At 39.9% G+C, this 22,524-nt stretch overlaps 1 protein-coding gene across 2 annotated transcripts; it reads left to right on the plus strand.

Annotated features, from left to right (window-relative positions):
- The first annotated feature begins 2,634 nt into the window (after positions 1-2,634).
- On the plus strand, positions 2,635-21,868 carry LOC117445895 (kynurenine--oxoglutarate transaminase 3-like). Of its 2 annotated transcripts, none has more exons than XM_034081832.2 (14): positions 2,635-2,721; positions 5,217-5,307; positions 14,123-14,184; positions 14,532-14,676; positions 16,620-16,769; positions 16,856-16,942; positions 17,069-17,191; positions 17,295-17,415; positions 19,824-19,900; positions 19,981-20,070; positions 20,145-20,331; positions 20,921-21,003; positions 21,098-21,184; positions 21,278-21,868. In XM_034081832.2, the coding sequence occupies exons 2-14, from the start codon at positions 5,218-5,220 to the stop codon at positions 21,332-21,334; spliced, it is 1,359 nt and encodes a 452-aa protein (XP_033937723.1). In that variant the 5' UTR covers positions 2,635-2,721; position 5,217; the 3' UTR covers positions 21,335-21,868. The 2 variants fall into 2 exon arrangements, with proteins under 2 accessions (XP_033937723.1, XP_033937724.1); XM_034081833.2 differs by having other exon boundaries at positions 2,671-2,777.
- The last annotated feature ends 656 nt before the right edge of the window (positions 21,869-22,524 follow it).

The following is a 22,524-nucleotide window of genomic DNA, read 5'->3' on the forward strand; positions in this document are numbered from 1 at the left end:
TCTAACAAGACTACATCATGTGACCTCAGACAATAGCTGCTTGCAACTCTCTGTGTTATCAGAGAGCAGATATAATACGGGAGTTTACCCAACAAAGCTTTATAGATAAACGTGTACCAGTGACTGAGCCTCCGTACAGAGAGTGATGGTAAACCTGCCTTGGTATACAGTGTACAGTGATGTGTAAGCGCTTTACAATTTGTGACAAATCTCAGAGCACTATGATACGCAGCATCCAATTTGCTCAGGTAATTGGCAGGAAGCTTAGGGAGTGAGAGTGTGTTGATAAGAGCCTATATATATATAATTATGGTAAGGTCCCGCTACTGGCACGATAGCAGTCATTTAGTGCGCATATGTGTAATTAAACCCATGATATCAAAATCTCACTCCAGCCAGGTACCCAAAGTTGACAACCCTGCCTTTGCTCAGAAATCTTGCTTGTTTTATCGATCCAATTTATTTGTGAATCGCTTTAGTCAAGGCCACAGGGTGTAATTTAGTTGCAGATTGTTCACCAAACTCCACAATCACTTTCCACTCTTCATTCTCATTCCTTTTCTTTGTTCTTTTCATTGCATTCGACTCATTGACACTGTCACTTGACATGTCTATCTTCTTTCTTGAACTCTTTATTCTTACTTCATTCCATCCTCATTCTCCTTCAGATGCACTTTCCATATCCTCCTCTCCAGGACTCAAAGACGCCATTCCACCAGCTGCTCTCAATCTCGCACTCACCGTCAATCCGACTACCACTGAGCAGCTCTTCATTTTTGAGTGCGCGATTTATTGCGCCTTTACGGTAATCGCCGAGAAGCGGCAGTGACGCCAGTACAAGAGTAAAATAATGCATGTTTTTGTGCGATATTTGCGATAAAAATGTTAGACAGAGTATTTTAAAAGGATATGGTGGACAGATGACATCAACACTAGATCCACTAGATCAGTACTCCAGCAGCAGCACTTTAGAGACTGGCCTGGATAGCTGTTCACAACTTTCCTTCAGCACAGTGACACACCCCTGTCACTCTTGTTGGCCTCTTATGAATCATGTGTACAAATCTGGGCCATTTATTTATTATAAATGGCCCAGATTTGTACACATCGAAATCTTGTAGTGCAGGAAGAAATACACACTGGCTAAGCCTGCATGTGATATAAGCTTTGTTTTGCAATATTTATTCAAAGATCACTTCTTATTTAAAATATTCAATTTCTGAGAATAAATACAAGCAATCATAATACTGCCTTCATGAATAGTCATTGAAGTCCACGAATTGATCCTCCTAATAACATATTTTCATCTGCTGTATTAATAAAGTTGGCAGGTATTTTCAAAATGAAATTAAGGTATCTAGAACATTATAAAATAAGTCTTAATTTTGTGTTGATTCAAAAGTGTTCAGAAAGATTAAATCAATAATATATTAAGATCTTTATAACATATTTATATTATTATTAACTTCAACCAAAGTACATTTTAATAGTGGGCACACATGGGTTCATTGCCATGCACGTGGTGTTTGATATAGTTTACGTTCAATTTCAACTATTTTATAGGCAGAACATCTTATATTGACTAAACATTTTTTAATAATTTATTGAGAAAGGTTTTTTCCAGAAATAATTTCAAAGGGACAACTTGTAAACATTTTATATTTACATTTTAAATGTTTGCACACAACATTATTTACTTTTGAACAAATGTTCACTTTTTTATTTTTCAATTTCCTTGATGCATGAAAGATATCCAGCCTTTAGTTCAACATGAAAATGTATACAAGTAATACGAATAACATGAAAAAGTAAATTTCCTATTTTAATTACACAATCAAATAATCACTTTTTTCTTTGTGTTGATATGTTTTTATTACTTGTATGGCTGCAGATGGACAAAAAGTTTAAAAGAAAGCTAGCTAGGGATTGCTCTCTGTGTAAAAAATAGTGATGTGCATGTAAAGTAAAGGTTGTATTTAGCTTTTCTTGTGACAACATCTTGACTTATACTCACACTGTACATTTTACATTTACATGCAATCTAATATTTAATATTCCATTCCTCACACACTTAATGTATATATATATATATATAATATATCCTGCTTTATATTTTGTTACTTCAAATTTGTATTTTAACACGTATATTTTCTACTTTTTGTAATGCTATTTTATTTCTATTTGAGAGGTTTTATATTTTGGAATGTATATTTCTAGTCTTTTAATTTATTTAATGTACAATGCCTTGTCTTTTTATTACATTGCATTTTGCTGACGCTTTTATCCAAAGCGACTTACAATAAGTGCATTCAACCAAGAAGATACAAACTTGAAGAAAACAGAATCATATAAGTACATCAGGTTTCATAGAGCCAAAACATTTTATGTTGCTGCAATGCACATTTCCCAAATTGGGATCAATAAAGTACTTCTTATCTTAATATTACATTTTTCCAAAAAGTGGGGGATGCGGTTGCTGTGAAATAGTTTTCATTTATACGTTCAATTTGATGCATTTAATATCTATATTTCAGATATTTATTTAAATAAGAAGTGACCTTTGAGAAGCAGAAAAAAACATGCATTATTTTATTCTTGGACAGCGATTACCGTAAAGGCGCTATTAATCGCGCACTCAAAAATGAAGAGCTGCTGATTTGACCAAGCGAACGCGAAAGACGGCTGAGTTGACCGCAGTAGGCTATTAAAGAGCACCGACAAGTAAGTACTGCTAGCTGACCTGGTGGTGCCTTAACTTCAACCAGTATTCTTACATGGTACGTGTTTCTTCAATAAGGACTGAACGCAGTTGCGGCCATAACCTTGTGCCATTGCAAGTGAAGGCTAACACAACGGTCAGCTCGTTTAGCAGTAATGTTGTTAGCTAAAGCTAGCTAGCATGTGTTAGCCTTAGTTAGAGAAATAGGTGGTCAGTGTTATTCGGCTGTAGCTCACGGTAACACATGCTTCCTGTGGTTCAGTGGAGCAACACAAACCTGCTGAGGATAAATAACAGGGTGAAACCATCCCCTAAGGTGTTTTACTGGCACTCTTTTATCAGTTGACAAGTCCAGAGAGTTTAGAACAGTCCAGACTTGACCTCCTTTGGTCAGCAGGTGCCTCTTTATTTGTGCCACAGTGTAGCTATATAACCAAAGCACATCATATATTCCATAATTTTCAAACACAGTGATCTGAGTTCCAGAGGGGATCTCGTACTTGAGTAAAAGTAAAACTACCAGTGTTGTAATAGCCTACTCTATTACAATAAGTCCTGCAATCAAAACGTTACTCAATTCGGAGTACAAAAGTATAGGTATCAAAATATACTTAAATAAATACAAGTAAAAGTACTCATTATGCAGATTGACTCATTTCAGAATATTATATATTATATGTTTTGGTTATTATTATTATTATTATTATTATTATTATTATTATTATTATTATTATTATTATTATTATAATAATACTGTATTGATGTGATATCAATAACTTTATTTACTGCTGGGTGCATGTGCATTTAGCCCAAGTATAACTAAGGTCTCGTTAAGTGTTGATTATATTGTTATTCATTAATCGATTCCTGCAAAGTAACTAAAGGCACTACATAAATGTAGTGGAATAGAAGTACAAAGTAACTAAATGGAAATACTAGAGTAGTCAAGTGCAGCTATCTCAAAAGTGTGCTAAAGTAGAGTATTTGACTACAATGTACCTAGTTACTTAACACCACTGGTCAGTTCTGTATGTCAACACGGCACATTGTCTTCCATAATACTATTAATGCTATATTTAAATCTCAGGAAGCTCGCCATGTGTTAAAAAATATTATTTTGAATTAAGTGTTGTGAAACTGCAGAGATATCCCAACCTACATTAGTAATCTGGTACACATCCTCTCTAAATACCACATGTTGATCATTTTTAAATATCTTTCAATGATAATGAAAATAATGATGCAAAAAAATATCCATCCATCATTAATGTAATCGCATAGTCAGTCAACATTTGTTTCCAAATCATGCAGCCTTAGTAGTTACATAACACATAACAACTAAATAACTGCAAGAGATATTCCCTATTCTAGTCTTTTTTTATATTAGTGTTTTGTAATGATTTAACATATATTATAATATTACTAATTATTATTTCCCCTTTCTTCTCTCCCACATTGACATGGCGGCCACCGTATTTTTCCTTTTTGAACATTACTCTCCTTTCATTGGTTATTCCCCTATTTTAGTTGACACACGTTTTTCCGTCAGTTATTTTTTTGGGTCGAGGAAATATATTTTCCCCCCAAGAAAGTGTTGATGTTTTCTCTTGACTTTTAAACAGTATGTCTGTTTTCATAGTATTTCAATTAAGTGTTTGAATTTAATATTACTGTATTCTCATTTTTGATCTAAATGTCTTCTGTTTTTGTTCTAATTAGTTTAGCATAATTAGCTTTTCTATATAGAATTAATTTAAGAATTGATTTTCTAACAGTAATAAGCCATAGCTGTGACTTCGTGTGCACGTGTAGTTTCTGAGGGCTCCCTAACATCTGAAGCTGTGTGAGCAATGGCGCCATCTGCTGTCTTTGTTTTGCAGGATTCCATGAAATGTAAATCGTAGGAATATGCCATCTACCTATTTGCTGGAGCCCAAAGTGATCTTTTCAGATTAATTTTGTCTGATTACAAATCTCAAAAATGTATTTATTTATACTGAATATAGAGAGCTCCTGTACTTTCATACAGGTTAGGGTCAGTGAACATATGAGGCAGAACGTGTAGACAGGGAAAAGATCTGAAAAGAAAAACAATGAAACAATATGAAACCCACACCACAAGACAAAACATATTGAGATGTAATAAAAAGATTTACACGCAATAACACAGTTATAGCAGAGAAATTGTCAAATACAAATTAAGATGACATTATTACATCACAATTAGAACAAAACACAACTTTAATACAATTTAAGTCATTTATTATAACAATAGAACACTTTTTTACACATTTATTAAAATAAAGGTAGTCATTACAACTATAAAATAACATATTACCTCTTAAGAAAAGAGTAAGTTAGTGTTTAATAAAATAAAATGACATTTTACCCACTTAAAATAATATTGTTATAATAAATAATAAAATGCCTGGTTCAATATTAAACGTGTATACTACACATTTGGGTTATTACATTTTCATCCTTCTTTTTTGTGCAGAATGAGCGTAGCTCGACACGTCCTGAAGTGCTCCAGGTTTGCATTTCATTCAACTACGCTAAACTGCAGCAGAAGCTTTTCTACTTCACAGGTAAGTCCACCTTAAAACTATCAATTCAAACGACTCATTTAGTTGTGGTTGATGATGAACTAATTTCCAATCAGACACTAATGCAGTGGTTCTCAAACGTTTTCTGTCATTCCCCACTTTGAACAGGTGGGCCTTTTCAAGCCCCACCTGTTCCTCATCGCTCCAATCAAATGGTAGGCCAAGCTTAAAATTGTCAAATGTATCGTTCTATAGAGCAAGTCAGGAAGAAAGATAGGTCGTTCTGGCTCGGGAAACACTTCACAATGTGGAGAAGTTGTGAACAAAAAGACAATTATGAGTATACAAAGAAAAAGGTTTAACAGTTTGGTGTTGGGACTCGGGTTTGAGTCCTGCATCAACTTTGTTGTTATTTTCATGTCGAAGCATACTGAATATTATGTTTGAATAGAGGATTCCTAATATTGTTTGCCGAGACCAACATTAATGACCCATCAGCATTTTAAAGTCTAATTACCTGCACATGCAGCAATGACATTTCTGTTGCTATCTTTGCAAAACGAGTTAACAGTCATATCTTATCTGGATGAGTGGAGTGCTGCAGAATGCTGTTTATATAAAGGGATACATGTGTGTGGTCTTTCATATTAAACATTATCGCTGGTAGATAGCCACAGAAGTCGTAACACAGTTTAACCTGGGCGGGTCCCATTTTTCCCTGGGCGGATATTTACCTGAGAGGATCACAGTTCACAGCTGAAGACTTCTCCACGCTGCTTTCAAACTGTGAGTAAAGAACGTGTGCTTCACTTGGAGGCTGTCTGCAGGTGTACACAGGTCTCAGATGGACTTGGTATCACATTAAGAACGATATTCAGTAATAAGTCTGGCAACAATAGCTGGTTTAAATGATTTATTGGAGCTCGCAATGTTTTGAACAGACATCCCCAGTCAACTCGTTTTTCTTTTTGTAGTCCCCGCTGTGTGCGTCCGGATATTTCATTTCATTTCATTTCATTTCAAACCTTTATTTAATCAGATGGTCCCATTGAGATCATAGATCTCTTTTTCAAGGGAGACCTGCAGCATATAGGTTCCACATGAAACATAAAACAATAAAGGACATTATACATTATATTTACAGGATACATAGTTATAGACATTTACAAGTGCCCATTGTATCAGCAAGCATTTCATTTACTCTAGCTTTAAAAACATGCAGAGGAATGAGATTGCTCAGTTTCAATTCTTGCTGAAGATTGTTCCGAGCAAGTGGAGCTGCGCACATAAAAGCTGTCTTACCTGAGACAGTCCTTGCTCTTGGCACATCTAACAAGACTACATCATGTGACCTCAGACAATAGCTGCTTGCAACTCTCTGTGTTATCAGAGAGCAGATATAATACAGGAGTTTACCCAACAAAGCTTTATAAATAAACGTGTACCCATGACTGAGCCTCTTTACAGTAAGTGATGGCAGACCGGCCTTGGTATACAGGGTACAGTGATGAGTCAGTGCTTTACAATTTGTGACAAATCTCAGTGTGCTGTGGTACGCAGCATCTAACTTGTTCAGGCAATAGGCAGGTGCATTCATATAGACCAGATCCCCATAGTCCAGCACAGGTAAAAAGGTCACAGTGACTAGCCTTTTCCTGGCCTCAAGCGAGAAACAGGACTTGTTTCTGAAAAAGAAACCTAGCCTAACCCTCAGCTTTTTAAGCAGATTATTGACATGAAGTTTAAAAGTAAGACAATCATCAAGCCAGATACCGTTATTTATAACAGGTAACCACTTCAAGTACTTGTCTTTGCATAGTAACAATATCCAAAACAGGCTCTGGTGTCTTTTTAGCGTTTGAAAATAGCATTACCTTGGTTTTATCAACATTTAAAAGAAGCTTAAGCTCAGCGAGCTGAGTCTGAATAATGTTAAAAACAGCCTGTAATTTAACACCAGCCTCCTTAATGGAGGGACCTGCACAGTACATCACAGTATCATCCGCATAAAAATGTAAAGTAGCTTCATCCACATTTTCACCTAAACTGTTAATATATATGGAGAATAAAAGTGGTCCTAAAACAGAACCTTGAGGAACACCATTAGAAATGTTCAACCACTCAGAAGACAGTCCATCAAAGTGAACACATTGGGACCTTTCAGAGAGGTAGTTCACAAACCACCCACTGCATGGCTGGATATGCCAATACTGAGTAGCCTCTGCTTTAAGATGCGATGATCGACGGTATCAAACGCTTTGGAAAGGTCAATAAATAGAGCTGCACAACTCTGCTTATTATCTAAAATACTCGTAATGTCATTTACCACTTTCATTGTCGCAGTGATGGTGCTGTGTTTCTTTCTGAATCCTGACTGATGTTTACACAGGATATCATTTTTACATAAAAACTCCTGAACTGACAATTTAGAGATTGGCCTATAATTATTTAAAATAGTTGCCTCCCCTCCTTTTAGCAAAGGCAAGACATAAGCAGACTTCCATACTTTTGGAATTGTGTTTGAGCTGAGGGAGAGGTTAAAAAGAGTAGTGAGAGTGAAGAGCAATAAAATCTGCAGCTATCTTTAAAAAGAAAGGCTCTACGTTGTCCGGGCCAGCCGGTTTCTTAGGATCTATCTTAGATCTTGACAGTAAAAGGAGTAAAACTAAAAGGGTTTTCCAGACCACATTGTTCAGAGTCACATCCTGTAGTGTTCACAGAAGCAGAGTTAGTCACAGAATCAAACATAGAACCGCAGGACACAAAATGCTCATTAAAGCAATTTAGCATAGTGGCCCTGTCCGATATAGGGCCAGATGCTGTGGTAAGGCACGGAGGTAGCTCATTACGGATCTCACCGGTGGATATCGATTTTATGGCTTTCCAAAATGTCCTAGGATTATTTAGGTTTTCTGTGGTAACTGACAAATAGTACTTTGACTTTGCACTTTTGACATTTGAAGTGAAGCTATTCCTTAGCTGCCTAAAACGCAGCCACTCTATCTCTGAGCCTGATTGCCTAGCCTTTGCCCAGGCCTTGTTTCTCTCATGCAGGAGACTAGACAGCTCAGCAGAAAACCAAGGATTGTCTCATCCCTTAACTCTACATTTACGCAGGGGTGCATGTCTATCAATGATCTCCATAAAACCAAGATACAAATAAGACCATGCGGTTTCTACATCAGCACACAGATCGATTTGACCCCAATCAAACCCAAACAGATCATGTAAAAAACCCTGCTCCACAAAATGTTTTTTGTCTCTCTTAATGATAATGCGAGGTTTAACCTTTTGGACCTTAGTGTCCCTAATTGTGGCTACAACACAGTGATCACTCAGATCATTTGCAAATACTCCCACAGATGAATATTTATGGGGAACATTAGTTAGAATGAGATCAATTAGGGAGGATTTATTAGGGGACTTAATGTTAGGGCGAGTCGGACTGTCCACAATCTGAGTAACATTTAAAGAGATACAAAGGTTTTTAAAATGCTCTGACACTGCAGTTAACCAGTCCCAGTTAAAATCTCCAAGTAGGACTATTTCCTTGTAGTCTAGTTGTGATAAAAGATTTGCTAGTGAAGACAAGGAGTCTTTGACAGCTGAGGGGGGTCTGTAGCGGCCCACCACCATGACCTGTTGACCCTTTGCCACTTCTATATTTATGGCTAAAAATTCAAATGGCTTACTGATCGATTTGGAAACTAATGTGGTTACACTGAACTTATTCTTAACATAAATGGCAACGCCACCACCTTTATTAGGCCGGTCGGTACGATACACATTAAAACCATTTAAGGCAATGTCAGAGGCCAAAATAGATTTATTTAGCCATGTTTCTGATAAAACAATGACGTCAGCGTCAGTCGAGCTCGCCCAGATACGGACAAAATCTAGTTTACCTAACAGACTGCGCACATTCAAGTGGATGAAACCCAACCCAGACCTAGCTTTAAAATCAGCAGGAGTAGCGATCATGTCTACTACTACTGGGCGGACCAGGGTTAGGTTGTACATTTCCTGACAGTAATAACAACAACAAAAACAGGCATCTTTTCCTCTTAAACGACACACATACATTGTCATCTAATTTAGAAACACCGGAAAAGTCTGCAAGAGTGTGATTTGAGCTTAAGAAGCAGTCCTGAAGAACCATCATCGCAGGAAAACAAAAAAGACAAACATATTTTGTCGAGCAGATTGTCTGTGACAAGGCAACCGGTAATTGTTTGAGCAACACAGCCGAACCTTTTCAGGGGATGCACTGCGGGTGGCAGAACAGACCTGAATCCAGTAGACTTCTCAGAATGACTAGAGATCTCCTCATAGTCCAAAACAGTTAACAGGCACAGCAGAATCCCGATATGGGCCATTTCCCCAGACCAGCACACAGAATCCGCGATGTTCCTGGAGCAAAATCAGCACAGCAGCAAAGGACAGGCGAAAACAGCAGCGTGGAAGCGCTCCGGTCCCTCCGTGGTATCCCCGGGGTGAAAGCAGGCTCTGCAACAGCAGTACAGGGCAGGTGGTAAGCAGGCCCCAGCGGTGGTAAAATCCTCCTCCGCACAGCAGCACACGCCCGGTGGAAGCAGGCCAAGCCCGAAGCGTGGATCCACTCCGTCTCTCCGCGACGACTCCGGGGTAAAAACCTCTCCAGTACAGCCGTATTTCTACAGGTGGGAGCAGGCCTCCGTAGATCGCAGATCGCAGGCAGCAACAGGTGGAGCCGCTCCGTCTCTTCGTGACGAGCAGGCCTCCGTATATCGCAGATCGCATGCAGCAACAGGTGGAGCCGCTCCGTCTCTTCGCGACGTCTCCGGAGGAAAAACACCTCAGTACAGCCGTACTCGACAGGTGGGAGTAGGCCTCCGCAGATCGCAGACAACTAAAACTACTACTTGTATAAGCAGGAATGGCTAAAAGTTTGTAAGCAGGAGAGCTAGATGCTAACAGATGCCAGATGCTAACAGGTAGTGCGAGCCTGTAGAAATTGCGACTGCCTCCAATGACAGCGGTTTGTAAAGTGACGACACATTTGTAACCACAACCTAACACACTGGTACTGCATGTGCATCAAAGTCTTCCTACCAAGCCAAATATACCAAAACATGTATGTAAACGACAGAAGAAGCGATTGAAAATCACCCCAGTTGATCGGGAAACCAGTTGATCGGGAAACCAGTTAACGAGGGAACCAGTTAATCCGGAACACCTCCAGGAATGCTTCTTTCACAACTTCGCCGTCTTTGAAAGACTTCATGTGTTTCGCAAGAACGTGACTGACACGATAAGATGCTATGGTAGCAGCCTTGCTCTTGTTGTTGCGCCTGGTGAAAATGGACTGCTGTGCATTTAGCTGTCCTCTCAGGCCCCTCCCCGTTTGGAGCGTAGGGCAGAATTAGGAGGGAATTCCGTCTCGTAGCGTTTGTGCACTGTTTTGAAATGCCGCTCCTAAATTACCCTTCTTCGATAAAGCCACGCTCGCATTGCAGATGAGACAGATGGACTTTGAATTGGAATAGATACAAAAATAATCATCTTCCCACTCGGAGTGAAAATTATATATTTTGGGCTTTTTTGCTTCTGCCACAATTGCGGTCTTGTGTGTGTGCGGACTGTCACTCCTGTTGACACGGGCCCTTTCTCATTTATCTAACTCCCCTCCTCGACTCCTATCCTCGAGACTTAGTCCCGCCCACAGGAGATGCGAGCCGAGGAGGGGAACCGAGGAGAGAGGAGGAGAAGCAGCAGGCGGTTAGAGAAATGAGAACTCGTCTCCTCTGAGCGGTCATTTTAAAGAGACGTCCATTAATGATGACAGGAGGCACAGCAGCCCTCTGTCTGATGGACAGATGTGTTCATGACCACTTATATATTATTTACAAGTATTAAAAGTAAGCAGAGGACACCAAACCAACTGAGACCTGTCTGTCCGCTGCATCTACGCACACACTGTACCACACACACGCACCTACAGCTAACAGCCGTTGTGTATTTTATTATGTGAAGCACTAAATGGTTTTAGAAAAATATGGACTCTTTGTTTGTAGATATCTACTAAACTACAGCAAATAAAGAGAGTAGGCCTGTTATACTGAGTGATATATATTATACACACTGCTCTGCTTTCTGCACGGACCTCACAGCTGTTCTCTCTGGAAACATCGCGTCGCGATGAAAGCAGTTAATAAAATAATATCCAGGGGATGCATGCAGAGCTGTCATTGGCTGAGATAAGTCCGGCCGTGCGTCACGACTCTTTGAAACATCTCTGTTGCCGGAAATGCATCCACGAAGGAGCCGTGGAGGACCGTGGAGGACCCATCAGTGTATCCTCGGTTAGAGCTCCTCCAGAGAGCCTCCTCGATGCTCGATCCTCGGTCCTCGAAGTGCATTTAGAGAAATGAGATGTCCTTCAACATGGCGCGCTGAAATTCATTTCCGGGTCACTACCGGAGGACCGAGGAGTTGAGGAGGGGGATTTGATGAAATGAGAAAGGGCCACGGACAACGTCAGCGAACTAGTGCCCACTGCCCACAAGCCACGCCCGGCACATGGGGTCACGCCGGCCAATCACAAAGCTTTGATGCGTTATTCTGGCACAGGAAGATTATGTTAGGACATTAACGATAAAACAGAATATTGTTTTTTTATTTTTAGACACATCTCGCGATCGACTGGTTGGGCACCCCTGGTTTAAAGAATAGATAGCCCAGTGGATAGAGCCGGCGGCTGCATGCAGCCATGTCCTATGGGCAACTGGTTCAAATCCTGGAATGGATTAACTTTTAATCATTGCCCGCTTTTCAACTTTAATACTATAACTGATAAAAGGCCCTCTCCGGACAAAAACATTTCTTTAGAAAAATACAAAATAAAAAGAATAATGTACCTCAATAAAGATCTTTGAGTGTTCCCCATCCCACATAATTACACAAGCACACCCAACCAGTCTCTTCTCAATAACCCAATACACACAATTATCAATCTTTAATTGCAAATAGAACATGATATTCAGTCTTAGTGTGTGTGTGCAGAAGTATTATTTTAACCTGTTGAACCCCATCGACCCGCCCCCGGGCAGAAAAACGCATCATCTGAAGGAAACTTCTTAATATTCAATAAACTATGAATGTTTCATATCCATGTAACGGGAAGAAACTCAGTTAACTGATCCACAAAGCTAACGCTGAGCCTCTGAATTAGCCACGAGCGAAAAAATCTTAAGGCCGTTAGCACAGAACTCTAGCTATACCGATCGATATTCTTATTGGATCCGCACAAACAAGCTTAGATAACATCCTGAGAGTCCACAGATTATAGAAATATAAGGATCATCACTGAGTGATCAGAACTCGTGACAGGGGAAGCAAATACAGACAACACACGAGTAGCTTTCGGTAGCAAAACACGGAGATATGCTCACCTTAGCTGTTCTTCAGATCAAAAGTCGTGTTCAATGGCATTAAAACGAGAAAAGACGCGGCTGAAGGTTAATCCATAGGTTAATCCGATGTGTCTGTCACTTTGAAAAAATTATTGATAATCCATCATTCAATTTGTATGCAAAAATCGGAGAATAAAAATTAGCTGCTATGGTAGCCACCAGAGTGTGTCACAACTCCGTTTTTGGCTACGCATCACGCTCACTCCTTATTTGGTAACCTGTGTGTGTATGTGGAACTTTCCCTCGATTCCATTGGCTCTTAAAAAGAGATGTCAATCATCAAAATCGACCAAGGGGGGCCAGAAATATGGAAAATCCACCCAAATGGCCCCAGAAGTGTTTTTTTTGCTAAACCTCTCTAAAAAGGTCAAATATCACTTGTTTTGCATCAATCTTGATACAGGGTACTTAGTATATGTTGCACTTTGGATTCCTAAAGCTTTTAGTCTACCATCCCATCATTCAAGGGTGGTGTTCACTATAAGTAAAAAATAATGTTTGGACGGACACTATAATTTACAGTTTGTTAACCCTTTTAGAAGATATGGTCATGTGTTCTGGGAATGTCATTTTGGAGCCTGAGGCCTGAAACACAGGGATGGGATTCAACAGGTTTTAAGGAACACATTAAGTTGACGAAACACTCGAGGCAAATGTCAACATGGCACATAATACTTCTGCATACAGTATATGCCACTTACAGTATATGACACTGCATACAGTATACTTACAGTGTCACATACTATATGCAGAAGTATTATTTTAAGCAACACATTAAGTTGACGAAACACTCGAGTCAAATGTAATTAAAGTCAGATCGTGTTTTAGACGGGGCAGTGATATCATAAACCTGTTAATGACACCTTTTTACCAGCTGTATTCACCTTGCAGGTGCAGCTCTGTGGCTTTGATCCTGGATAAAGTGTTTAAGTCATGGATGTTTAAAGTTTAACTTCTTCATATTTGTCTAATATTATAGTTCACTTTTCATTCATGAAGTGTGACGCTGCGCTGTCAGTACGCTTCTCCATGTTTGTGATTGGTCAAATGTTGCTAACCCCGCCCCTTTCATGTGAACGCACACTCAGCCGGACAGAGAAACCCTGGCTTGAGTTACCGAGTTGATAACCAGAGTCGTAGCACCGCTTAGCGAGAGCACGTTTGTTTTGGATTAGGTAAGCCGGGTAACACAAACAGATCCAGGGTCTGTTGAACTGGATACGTAGTACAGGCCTCTGGTGTGTTCATGTACACTGGCCTCTGGTGTGTTTATGTACACTGGCTGCTGATGTTCTGTAGTCCCAACACACAGCTTTTTGGACATGCAAGGAAGTACTTGGGACTGCTAAATGTAAAAAGGCCACTGAATCAGATATTCATTCATGTATGTTGGTTTTGTGTTGCAGTGTACAATGACATCAAGGCACAAGAACTCCAAAAGAATCGAGGGACTGGACAAGAATGTCTGGTAAGTGAAAAATACAAAATGTCTCATCGACTTCTGATCAGGTTAATATTTGATATAATACTGTTATTCTGATTGTATCCAAGAGCTAAGAGTCCGTCTCTCTGTGAGGGTATTAGTTACACCTATATTCTTTATGCTGTCTAATTTTACACAATGTGAAGAAAGTGGGGGGACTTTTTACTAAATGACAGATGTATTTGTATAACCAGTTTACTTTGTCTCTTTCATTCTGGGGTATTAAAGGGACACTTTGGATAGTTTGATGTCAGGTTGTGTGACATACTTATCCGTAGTCACATCTGTAATGTCTTGTAATGGCCTATTTTATTATATGTATTTATGTTCAGGGTGGCGTTCACTGCAGTGGCAGCGGACCCGTCCATTGTTAACCTGGGTCAGGGCTTTCCAGATATCCCCCCGCCTTCTTACGTCAAGGAGGCCCTAGCAGAGGCTTCTTCTGTGGACCGGATGAACCAGTACACCCGAGGCTTTGTACGACTTGTACACTAACTGTACACACTCACTCATAATCCACTACTACCATCACAAAATGTTTTTAGGACCCATCATTATCTATTTTGAATCCATTTACAAAGGAAAAGTGTTGCTAAGATAATGGAGAAAGAGTTTAATACTTTCTGTTTAACCTTAGGCCCTTTACACTGTGGAATGTGGGGCTTTATATCCCAATCGGTAAAACAGCATTATCAGGGTGTCCGCGGGGTCTTAAAAAGTATTAAAAGTTGATAAATCAATTTAGCGAAAATTAAGGCTATTAAAAAGTATTAAAAAGTATTAAACTGCATTTTCCAAGGTATTAAGAAGGTCCACAGCAACGACAACATGAAACACCCTTTAATTTACTGAAACAACATGTCGGGAAACCCCCTCAAGGTGGCCCCATGCATAGCGTGCCATAAAATGCTGCTTCTTATTTGAGGTTTCGTTGCCTTGCTCCGCTCTGTGGGGGGGGGGGGGGGGGGGGATATACAGCAGGAGAACACGCCGTCCACCGCGGAGAATAAACACAAGGGCGACCATGACAACCATGCTCCGGGGTCTTCTTCGCTGCTTTTGGTGTATTTTGTGGCGGCAGCAGCGCCACTTACAGGCCTGGCATATGTACTACATACGTACTACTTTTTGCAATTTTTCTGTATGAGGCCCCTCGTGGGGCCGGGGTCTAAGCCAAACTATATCCGGTCACAGAGATCTGCTATTTTAAAGTAAGGTCAACACATATCTACCCTAAATATAGTCTATATTAAGAACGAGAAAAGTCTTAACATATATATTGTTTTTTGTAAACATATGACAAATGTGTGAGGGGGATGACGTGAGAGCATCGTCCTATGTGCCAGGCTTGGCCCCGGACAGCCCCAGCCCAATGTAACCCCTGGGTGTTTGTGAGGGAGCTCCTATATGGCATTATGGTTTAATATTTAATATTTAAGTTTAATATTTAATATTTCAAAGTGTTGTCAATTGTTTTGTTTATTGGTCAAATACTGGTTTCTAATGGTTTCTGGGGAGTTCTACTGGAATGAAAGAACACAGAAGCAACAAAGCAGCATGCTGCATTAACCCTGACCTTCACAGAGAGGTTGAAGTTCATGTGGAGAGGAGGCTTCAGTAGTCTGTCTGCACTCTGTTTAGTTGTGCTATCTTACAATCAATAGTAAATGTGAGATAAAGTGTGTCGCCAATGTAACCGGTTAGAACTCGAAGTTGCGATGAGGTCTTAAAATGTATGGAAAGGGTCTTAAAAAAGGTCTTAAAAGGTATTACATTTGACTTCAGGATTCCTGCATATACCCTGATTATGAACAAACTGAAATGTAGCTATCATATATTGGTATGATAGTGCTAAGCTGTCATGTTTTAATAAATCTAGTGATTAGGCTGTACATTTTGTTATTTGTTTACATTTTTTGAAACTTCTGTTGAGGTTTTGAATTAAGCGCAGCATATCTGTCCATAGCAAACTACCCTTTGTCATTCTATGGAAGTGCAGTTCTGCTGCTGCTGCACATCCCCGTTGGTACCGATGTGGCAAACAGCAGAGCACACCATTTGATCGAAGCAGGATATTTCCTTATTTTCTATGAATGTTGACTTTTTGACTCTTTGGAAATCACAAGTCTGAATCAATCGTACCGGAAACCAATTCCAATTTTAATCGTAATTCTACTCGAGCTTCATCTTAATCTGCAACAATACTGTCTTTCCACACTATTCATGGGAATATCAAAAGAGAAGAAGCTGTGCAGCATTCAAATGTTTATTTAGGCATCAAATATTAACGTTATAAACGAAGCTCTGAAGCTTTTAACAGATGTTACATTTTTTACAATACTCTATTCCCTCACATACAGTATTTGCTGCTGCCAGAAACCCGCTTGTTCTTACACTTTTGTCTCTTGTTGATTTGCAAGGGTCACCCGTCTTTGGTGAAAGCTCTGTCTCAGGTCTATGGGAAGGTCTGCGGGCGGCAGATCGACCCCTTCAAAGAGATCCTTGTGACAGTGGGAGGTTACGGTTCTTTATTCAGCACCATGCAAGGGCTGGTGGACGAGGGAGACGAGGTGAGGACAGGTGTTTCAAACCATAAACATTTACAAACATGCTCCCTGTAATGTGTTATATTTATGTACACTGTTTCTTTCCCGAGGTTATCATCATCGAGCCTTTCTTCGACTGTTATGTACCCATGGTGCGGATGGCCGGGGGCAAGCCTGTCCTAATACCGCTACGTCTTGTAAGTTAAACCTAAACATACATCTTCCACTTGTACAGTAGCAAAGTAGTTACTTTACTTACTGCATATCTTAAGGATATGAATACATTATAGGAGCCATGTCACAACATCTCTTCTACATTTCAGAAGTCTGGGAACAAGACGGGAACAAGTGCCGACTGGTTTCTTGATCCAGAGGAGCTCTCCAGTAAATTCAACTCCAAGACAAAGGCCATCATCATCAACACCCCCAACAATCCCATTGGGAAGGTAAGTCTACTTCGCAGCCATTACCTGTTTCATCTGAGATATGTAAATGCTTGCTAACTTGATGGGAAACAAAGCTCTCAGTAGTTCTGTCGTCTCCCTGCAGATCTTCTCCAGAGACGAGCTGCAGGTGATCGCTGACCTCTGTATCAAACACGACACGCTGTGCTTCAGTGATGAGGTGTATGAGTGGCTGATCTACAAAGGACATCAACATGTCAAAATCGGTACTTTCAACATACCCACTGTGCAAAAAGAGTAGAACACTGGTATCCATCTTATATAAGATCCTGTACAAACAGCTACAGGGATGGACACCTTGAGAAAAGCAGCTACTCTTGTCTGACTGCCAAGCTATCTGGTCTCATGCTAGCTAGCTCACGAGCCCTAGGCAAGGCAAGGCAAGTTTATTTATAGAGCACTTTTCAACGCAAAAAAAAAAAAAAATGAAAGACATTAAGCATTAAAAAAGAAAAGCTAATCAAATAAACATTAAGAAAAAAATACATGGATAAAAGTTACAGTGCAGTCTAAAATATAAATAGTTCAATTAAACATTACAAGAAAAAGTACATGGATAAAATGTACAGTGCAGTTTAAGATATGAATAGTTCAAATAAAAGCAGCGACAAAAAGAAAAGTCTTCAGCCTGGATTTAAAAGTAGTCAGAGTTGCAGCGGACCTGCAGGTTTATGGGAGTTTGTTCCAGATATTTGGAGCATAATAACTGAACGCTGCTTTACCATGTTTAGTTCTGACTCTGGGGACAGAAAGCTGACCAGTCCCTGAAGACCTGAGAGATCTGGATGGTTCATAATTTAGCAGGAGGTCAGTAATGTATTTTGGGCCTAAACCATTCAGTGCTTTATAAACCAGCAGCAATATTTTTGAAATCTATTCTTTGACACACAGGAAGCCAGTGTAAAGACTTCAGAACAGGAGTGATGTGATCCACTTTCTTAGTGTTAGTGAGGACTCGAGCAGCGGCGTTCTGGATCAGCTGCAGCTTTCTAATAGATTTTTTAGTGAGACCTGTGAAGACACCATTGCAGTAGTCGAGTCTACTGAAGATAAAGGCATGGACAAGTTTTTCCAAATCCTGCTGTGACATTAGTCTTTTAATCCTAGATATGTTCTTTAGGTGATAGTAGGCTGATTTAGTAACTGTTTTAATGTGACTGTTGAAACTCAGGTCAGAGTCCATGACTACACCTAGATTTCTGGCTTTATCTGTTGTTTTGAACATTGCAGACTGAAGCTCAGCGCTAACTTTTATACGTTCTGCCTTTGCTCCAAAAACCATTACCTCAGTTTTATCTTTGTTTAATTGGAGAAAGTTCTGACACATCCAGTCATTGATTTGTTCAATGCACTTACTCAGTGTTTGAATTGGAGCATAGTCTCCTGGTGAAATTGTTACGTAAATTTGTGTGTCATCTGCATAGCTATGGTAACTTATTTTGTTGTTCTTCATTATCTGAGCCAGTGGTAGCATGTAGATGTTAAAGAGAAGAGGCCCCAAGATGGAGCCTTGAGGAACCCCACATGTCATATTTGTCAACTCAGATGTGTATTTACCGATAGAAACAAAGTTGTTTCTGTCCTTTAAGTAGGATTTAAACCAATTTAGAACTGTTTCCGAAAGTCCCACCCAGTTTTCCAGTCGGTCTAGTAATATGCTGTGGTCAACAGTGTCAAACACAGCACTGAGATCTAATAATACTAACACTGAAGTTCTGCCACTGTCTGTGTTTAAGTGGATGTCGTTAAAGACCTTTACAAGAGCAGTCTCAGTGCTGTGGTTTGGACGAAAGCCTGACTGGAACACATCAAAACAACCATTTAAATGCAAGAAATTACTCAACTGTTGAAAAACAACTTTTTCTAGCCAGTAACAGTGTTCCACCAAGGTAATGGGAGGCTTGGTAACTGCAACAAGCCAACCAGTTGCTCAGTAGCTAACAGAGAGAAGTGCTATGCCATGTATCATAAAGCTAGCAAGGGAGTAACTTGATACTTTGACCCGGCACCTCTGCCCGACAAAGGGACAAAAGGCTGTTGGAACATTTGAGTTGCAATGATGAATGGAATGTATCCGAGTTAAACCAGCCGGTTCCTTTCAAAATGTCTTTTGAATACTTCAAGGGGACGCACACCCCTCTCATGTCATTGTGTCCAGAAAGCCACTTTCCATATGAAAGGCCAGACAACAATCAAGAACATGTAATATGTTTGAAATCAAGCTGCAGTAGAGCTAAAAGAGAATTAAAAAAGAGACAGTTTATCATAAGATTCAGCCAGTGCAACTTTAAAAAAAACTATTGTTTAATGCAACTAAAACATCTGAGTGTTATGCATGAAGACAAAGAAATTGAAAGAATACATCACAAAGTAAACAGTGGCTGCCTGAAGACACTAACTTATAGTGCTGTCTCACTACAAGTAGGACCAAATAAATACATAAAATATACAATATATATATATAAATATTGCATATAGCACATACATTTAGTTTGCTTATTTGTGGCTAATATTCTTGTATGATTGTATACTTTTGCATGAAGTTATGGCATTAAAAGACATGTCATTCTGACCGTTTCCCCTGTTTGCAATGACCTGTGTTCTGCCTCTCCAGCCACTCTTCCTGGCATGTGGGATCGAACAATCACTATCGGCAGTGCAGGGAAAACATTCAGTGTCACAGGATGGAAGGTAACACAAAGTTTATTTAGAACACCATTGTGAATATTCACAAATCAGTTCTTGCACTTATTGGTGTTGTTGTCTCCTAGCTGGGCTGGTCTGTAGGACCTGAGCACTTGATAAAGCATCTCCAGACCGTCATGCAGAACACCATGTACACCTGCCCCACACCGCTACAGGCAAGTGTGAAGCTGGGACACGGGTTCCTGACCAATCAGTATGCACTCTGACACTTGTGTCTGTCCGTCCCCAGGAGGCGGTGGCTCACGGCTTCCAGAGGAACCTGGAGCTGATGGGGCAGCCGGAGTGCTACTTCTCCTCCCTGCCAGAGGAGCTGGAGCTGAAGAGGGACCGCATGGCTGCCATCCTGCAGGAGGCTGGCATGACCCCTGTCATTCCAGAGGGGGGGTACTTCATGCTGGCGGACGTCACGTCTCTTAGTGAGTTACCTTCTAACTGACATCTGTGACACACTTACTCTGCTGCTGCTGCGTGCTGCCAGGGAGGACACATACTGCCCCGTGGCTCAGTCCTAAAGAGGCAGGTGGTTGGACAGCACACAGACGTTCTACTTCACACGTTTACTTGGTAACAACTTCACATTTTCATACTGAACAGTTAATTCAAGAAGTGCAAATGAAGTTGGAGCTCACAGAGGTAATGCAGACATTAAAATAAATGCATTGAATTTAGAAATGAAATCTCCAAATGCACATTCTGATGGAAGAGTCACTGGATATGTGCAGCACCGTCGACCCGTTTGTGGACAATAAGTCACTCTGTGGTTTGAATATTGAAATAAAAGACGGTATTTTTTTGTATTTGTGCAAAAACAAAAAGCAACTTAAAGTTATCAGTAAATTAGTTCTAACTCCATGATTGATTGATAAAACTCTTCCAGGGTGGACTGCTACTGACCCTCAGAATATAGCAACGCTTTAGATCCTAATTGTATATTAGAAAAGGCGATAGAAGTGAATAAAGTAGGTCCTGCTGTTCGATGGACTTCAGTGTCTCTTCTCATTGCAGATCAGGACCTGTCCCACATGGAGGAGGAGGAGGAGGAGGAAGCCTACGACTACAAGTTTGTGAAGTGGATGATTAAAGAAAAGGTAAATGATTTAGGTTATTTTCAATCAGCTGTCTACAATATCACATTGAAACCCATAGTTTTTTATTGTTTCATAATTATCATATTTCATATAGAAACTGGCAGCCATTCCCGTCACAGCGTTTGTTGGAGAGGAGTCCAAGAAGCACTTTGAGAAATATATTCGCCTTTGCTTCATTAAGGTGAATACAAACGTGTCTGATACAAACCTGAAAGACTTTACACTTCATTTTGTTCTCTTGTGAAGAATGCTCATACTGTCTCTCTCCTAACAGCAAGACAGCACTCTGGACGCAGCAGAGGCCATCTTGAAGAACTGGAGGAAAGTTTAACTTGATGAATTGTCTGAAGACTTCAGCTCGATTTCAGGCAGGAGGAACGAGTGAAACTGAGGGAATGAGATATGACTGTTAACTTAGAAAAGCAAATACTAACAGTTGAAGTGCATACGTTAATTGCTAAATGCTCTTCCACATGTTGACATACTGCTTGAGAGAATCTTCACGGTCACAGCAGGTCCTGTGTGGGACTGCGTTATGCAAGGTGTTCATTTTGTGTAGTTATTGTGTGTTCAGCCTTTTTGATGTGTACATAGACACTAATTACAAAGCACTTAGCTGGATGGAACTGGTTGCGCTGTTTGGACTGGAAAAATAAATCACAAATAACATATTTTTGTTTTTGAATAATATTTGAATAAAAAACAACTGTGATAATAATAGTATTGAATTTTGATTGTTATTTTTTAAATCCTGCTTTTGTTTTTCACTCTTAAATCCAATTAGTTTAGTTTTTTTTTTTTTCATGAAATGCAACTTAAAATATTTGTATTTGAAGTCGCTGTTGATAAACACTTCCACATACTTTGAAGGACTCTTTAGGACATATCTGATCTTAATACCATATTTCATCTTAGTTGTGAAGTTGACTGAATTAGTCCCAATGTCTTCCTGTGGCTGACGTGTGTGACATACAGCATTACAGTGGTATGACAACTAGTATTTAATTTAATAATGTTAGTACGGACATTGCAGACATTTGAGTGTTGATCTCAGGGTCAGACCTTCACTCAGGTCCACAGACACATGTCACACTAGGAAAAACACAGGTGATATGATATGGGCTCAAAACAGTCTCATAATACACACATGCACACAGAAGGATTCACACTTGTGTTTCCAGATCCACACTTGTGTTTTTCAATGCACACACAAATGTGTTCTGTTTCATATAGGCTGTGAGAGAAACTTCTGCTCAGCAATGTTGATGGAAGGAATGGAGGCTGGAGTCCGCTTTATATCAAACACCTGAGTTTATTGAGAGCCACGGCCGGGAGCATTGGCAGGGTTCTCACACGACTTCATCATGTGATTCCCCAGCCAACACTGAAGATTACACAGAAACACAGCGCAAATCTACACAGATAATCAAGGAGGAGCCTCTATTTCGCGCGTCTTCTGATCGATAATCACAAAAACACATGGATTCAGAGACAAAGACAGTCTGTTAAAGTCCTCTGGCA

Source organism: Pseudochaenichthys georgianus, chromosome 4 (assembly GCF_902827115.2).
Source record: "Pseudochaenichthys georgianus chromosome 4, fPseGeo1.2, whole genome shotgun sequence".
Lineage (NCBI taxonomy): Eukaryota > Metazoa > Chordata > Actinopteri > Perciformes > Channichthyidae > Pseudochaenichthys > Pseudochaenichthys georgianus.

Excerpts from the sequence above, each read along its gene's own strand:
- LOC117445895 (XM_034081832.2), top strand. The coding sequence starts at position 5,218 with ATGAGCGTAGCTCGACACGTCCTGAAGTGCTCCAGGTTTGCATTTCAT. Across the intron at positions 14,185-14,531 it reads GGACTGGACAAGAATGTCTG|GGTGGCGTTCACTGCAGTGG; the intron begins GTAAGTGAAAAA and ends ATTTATGTTCAG. Across the intron at positions 16,770-16,855 it reads TGGTGGACGAGGGAGACGAG|GTTATCATCATCGAGCCTTT; the intron begins GTGAGGACAGGT and ends TTCTTTCCCGAG.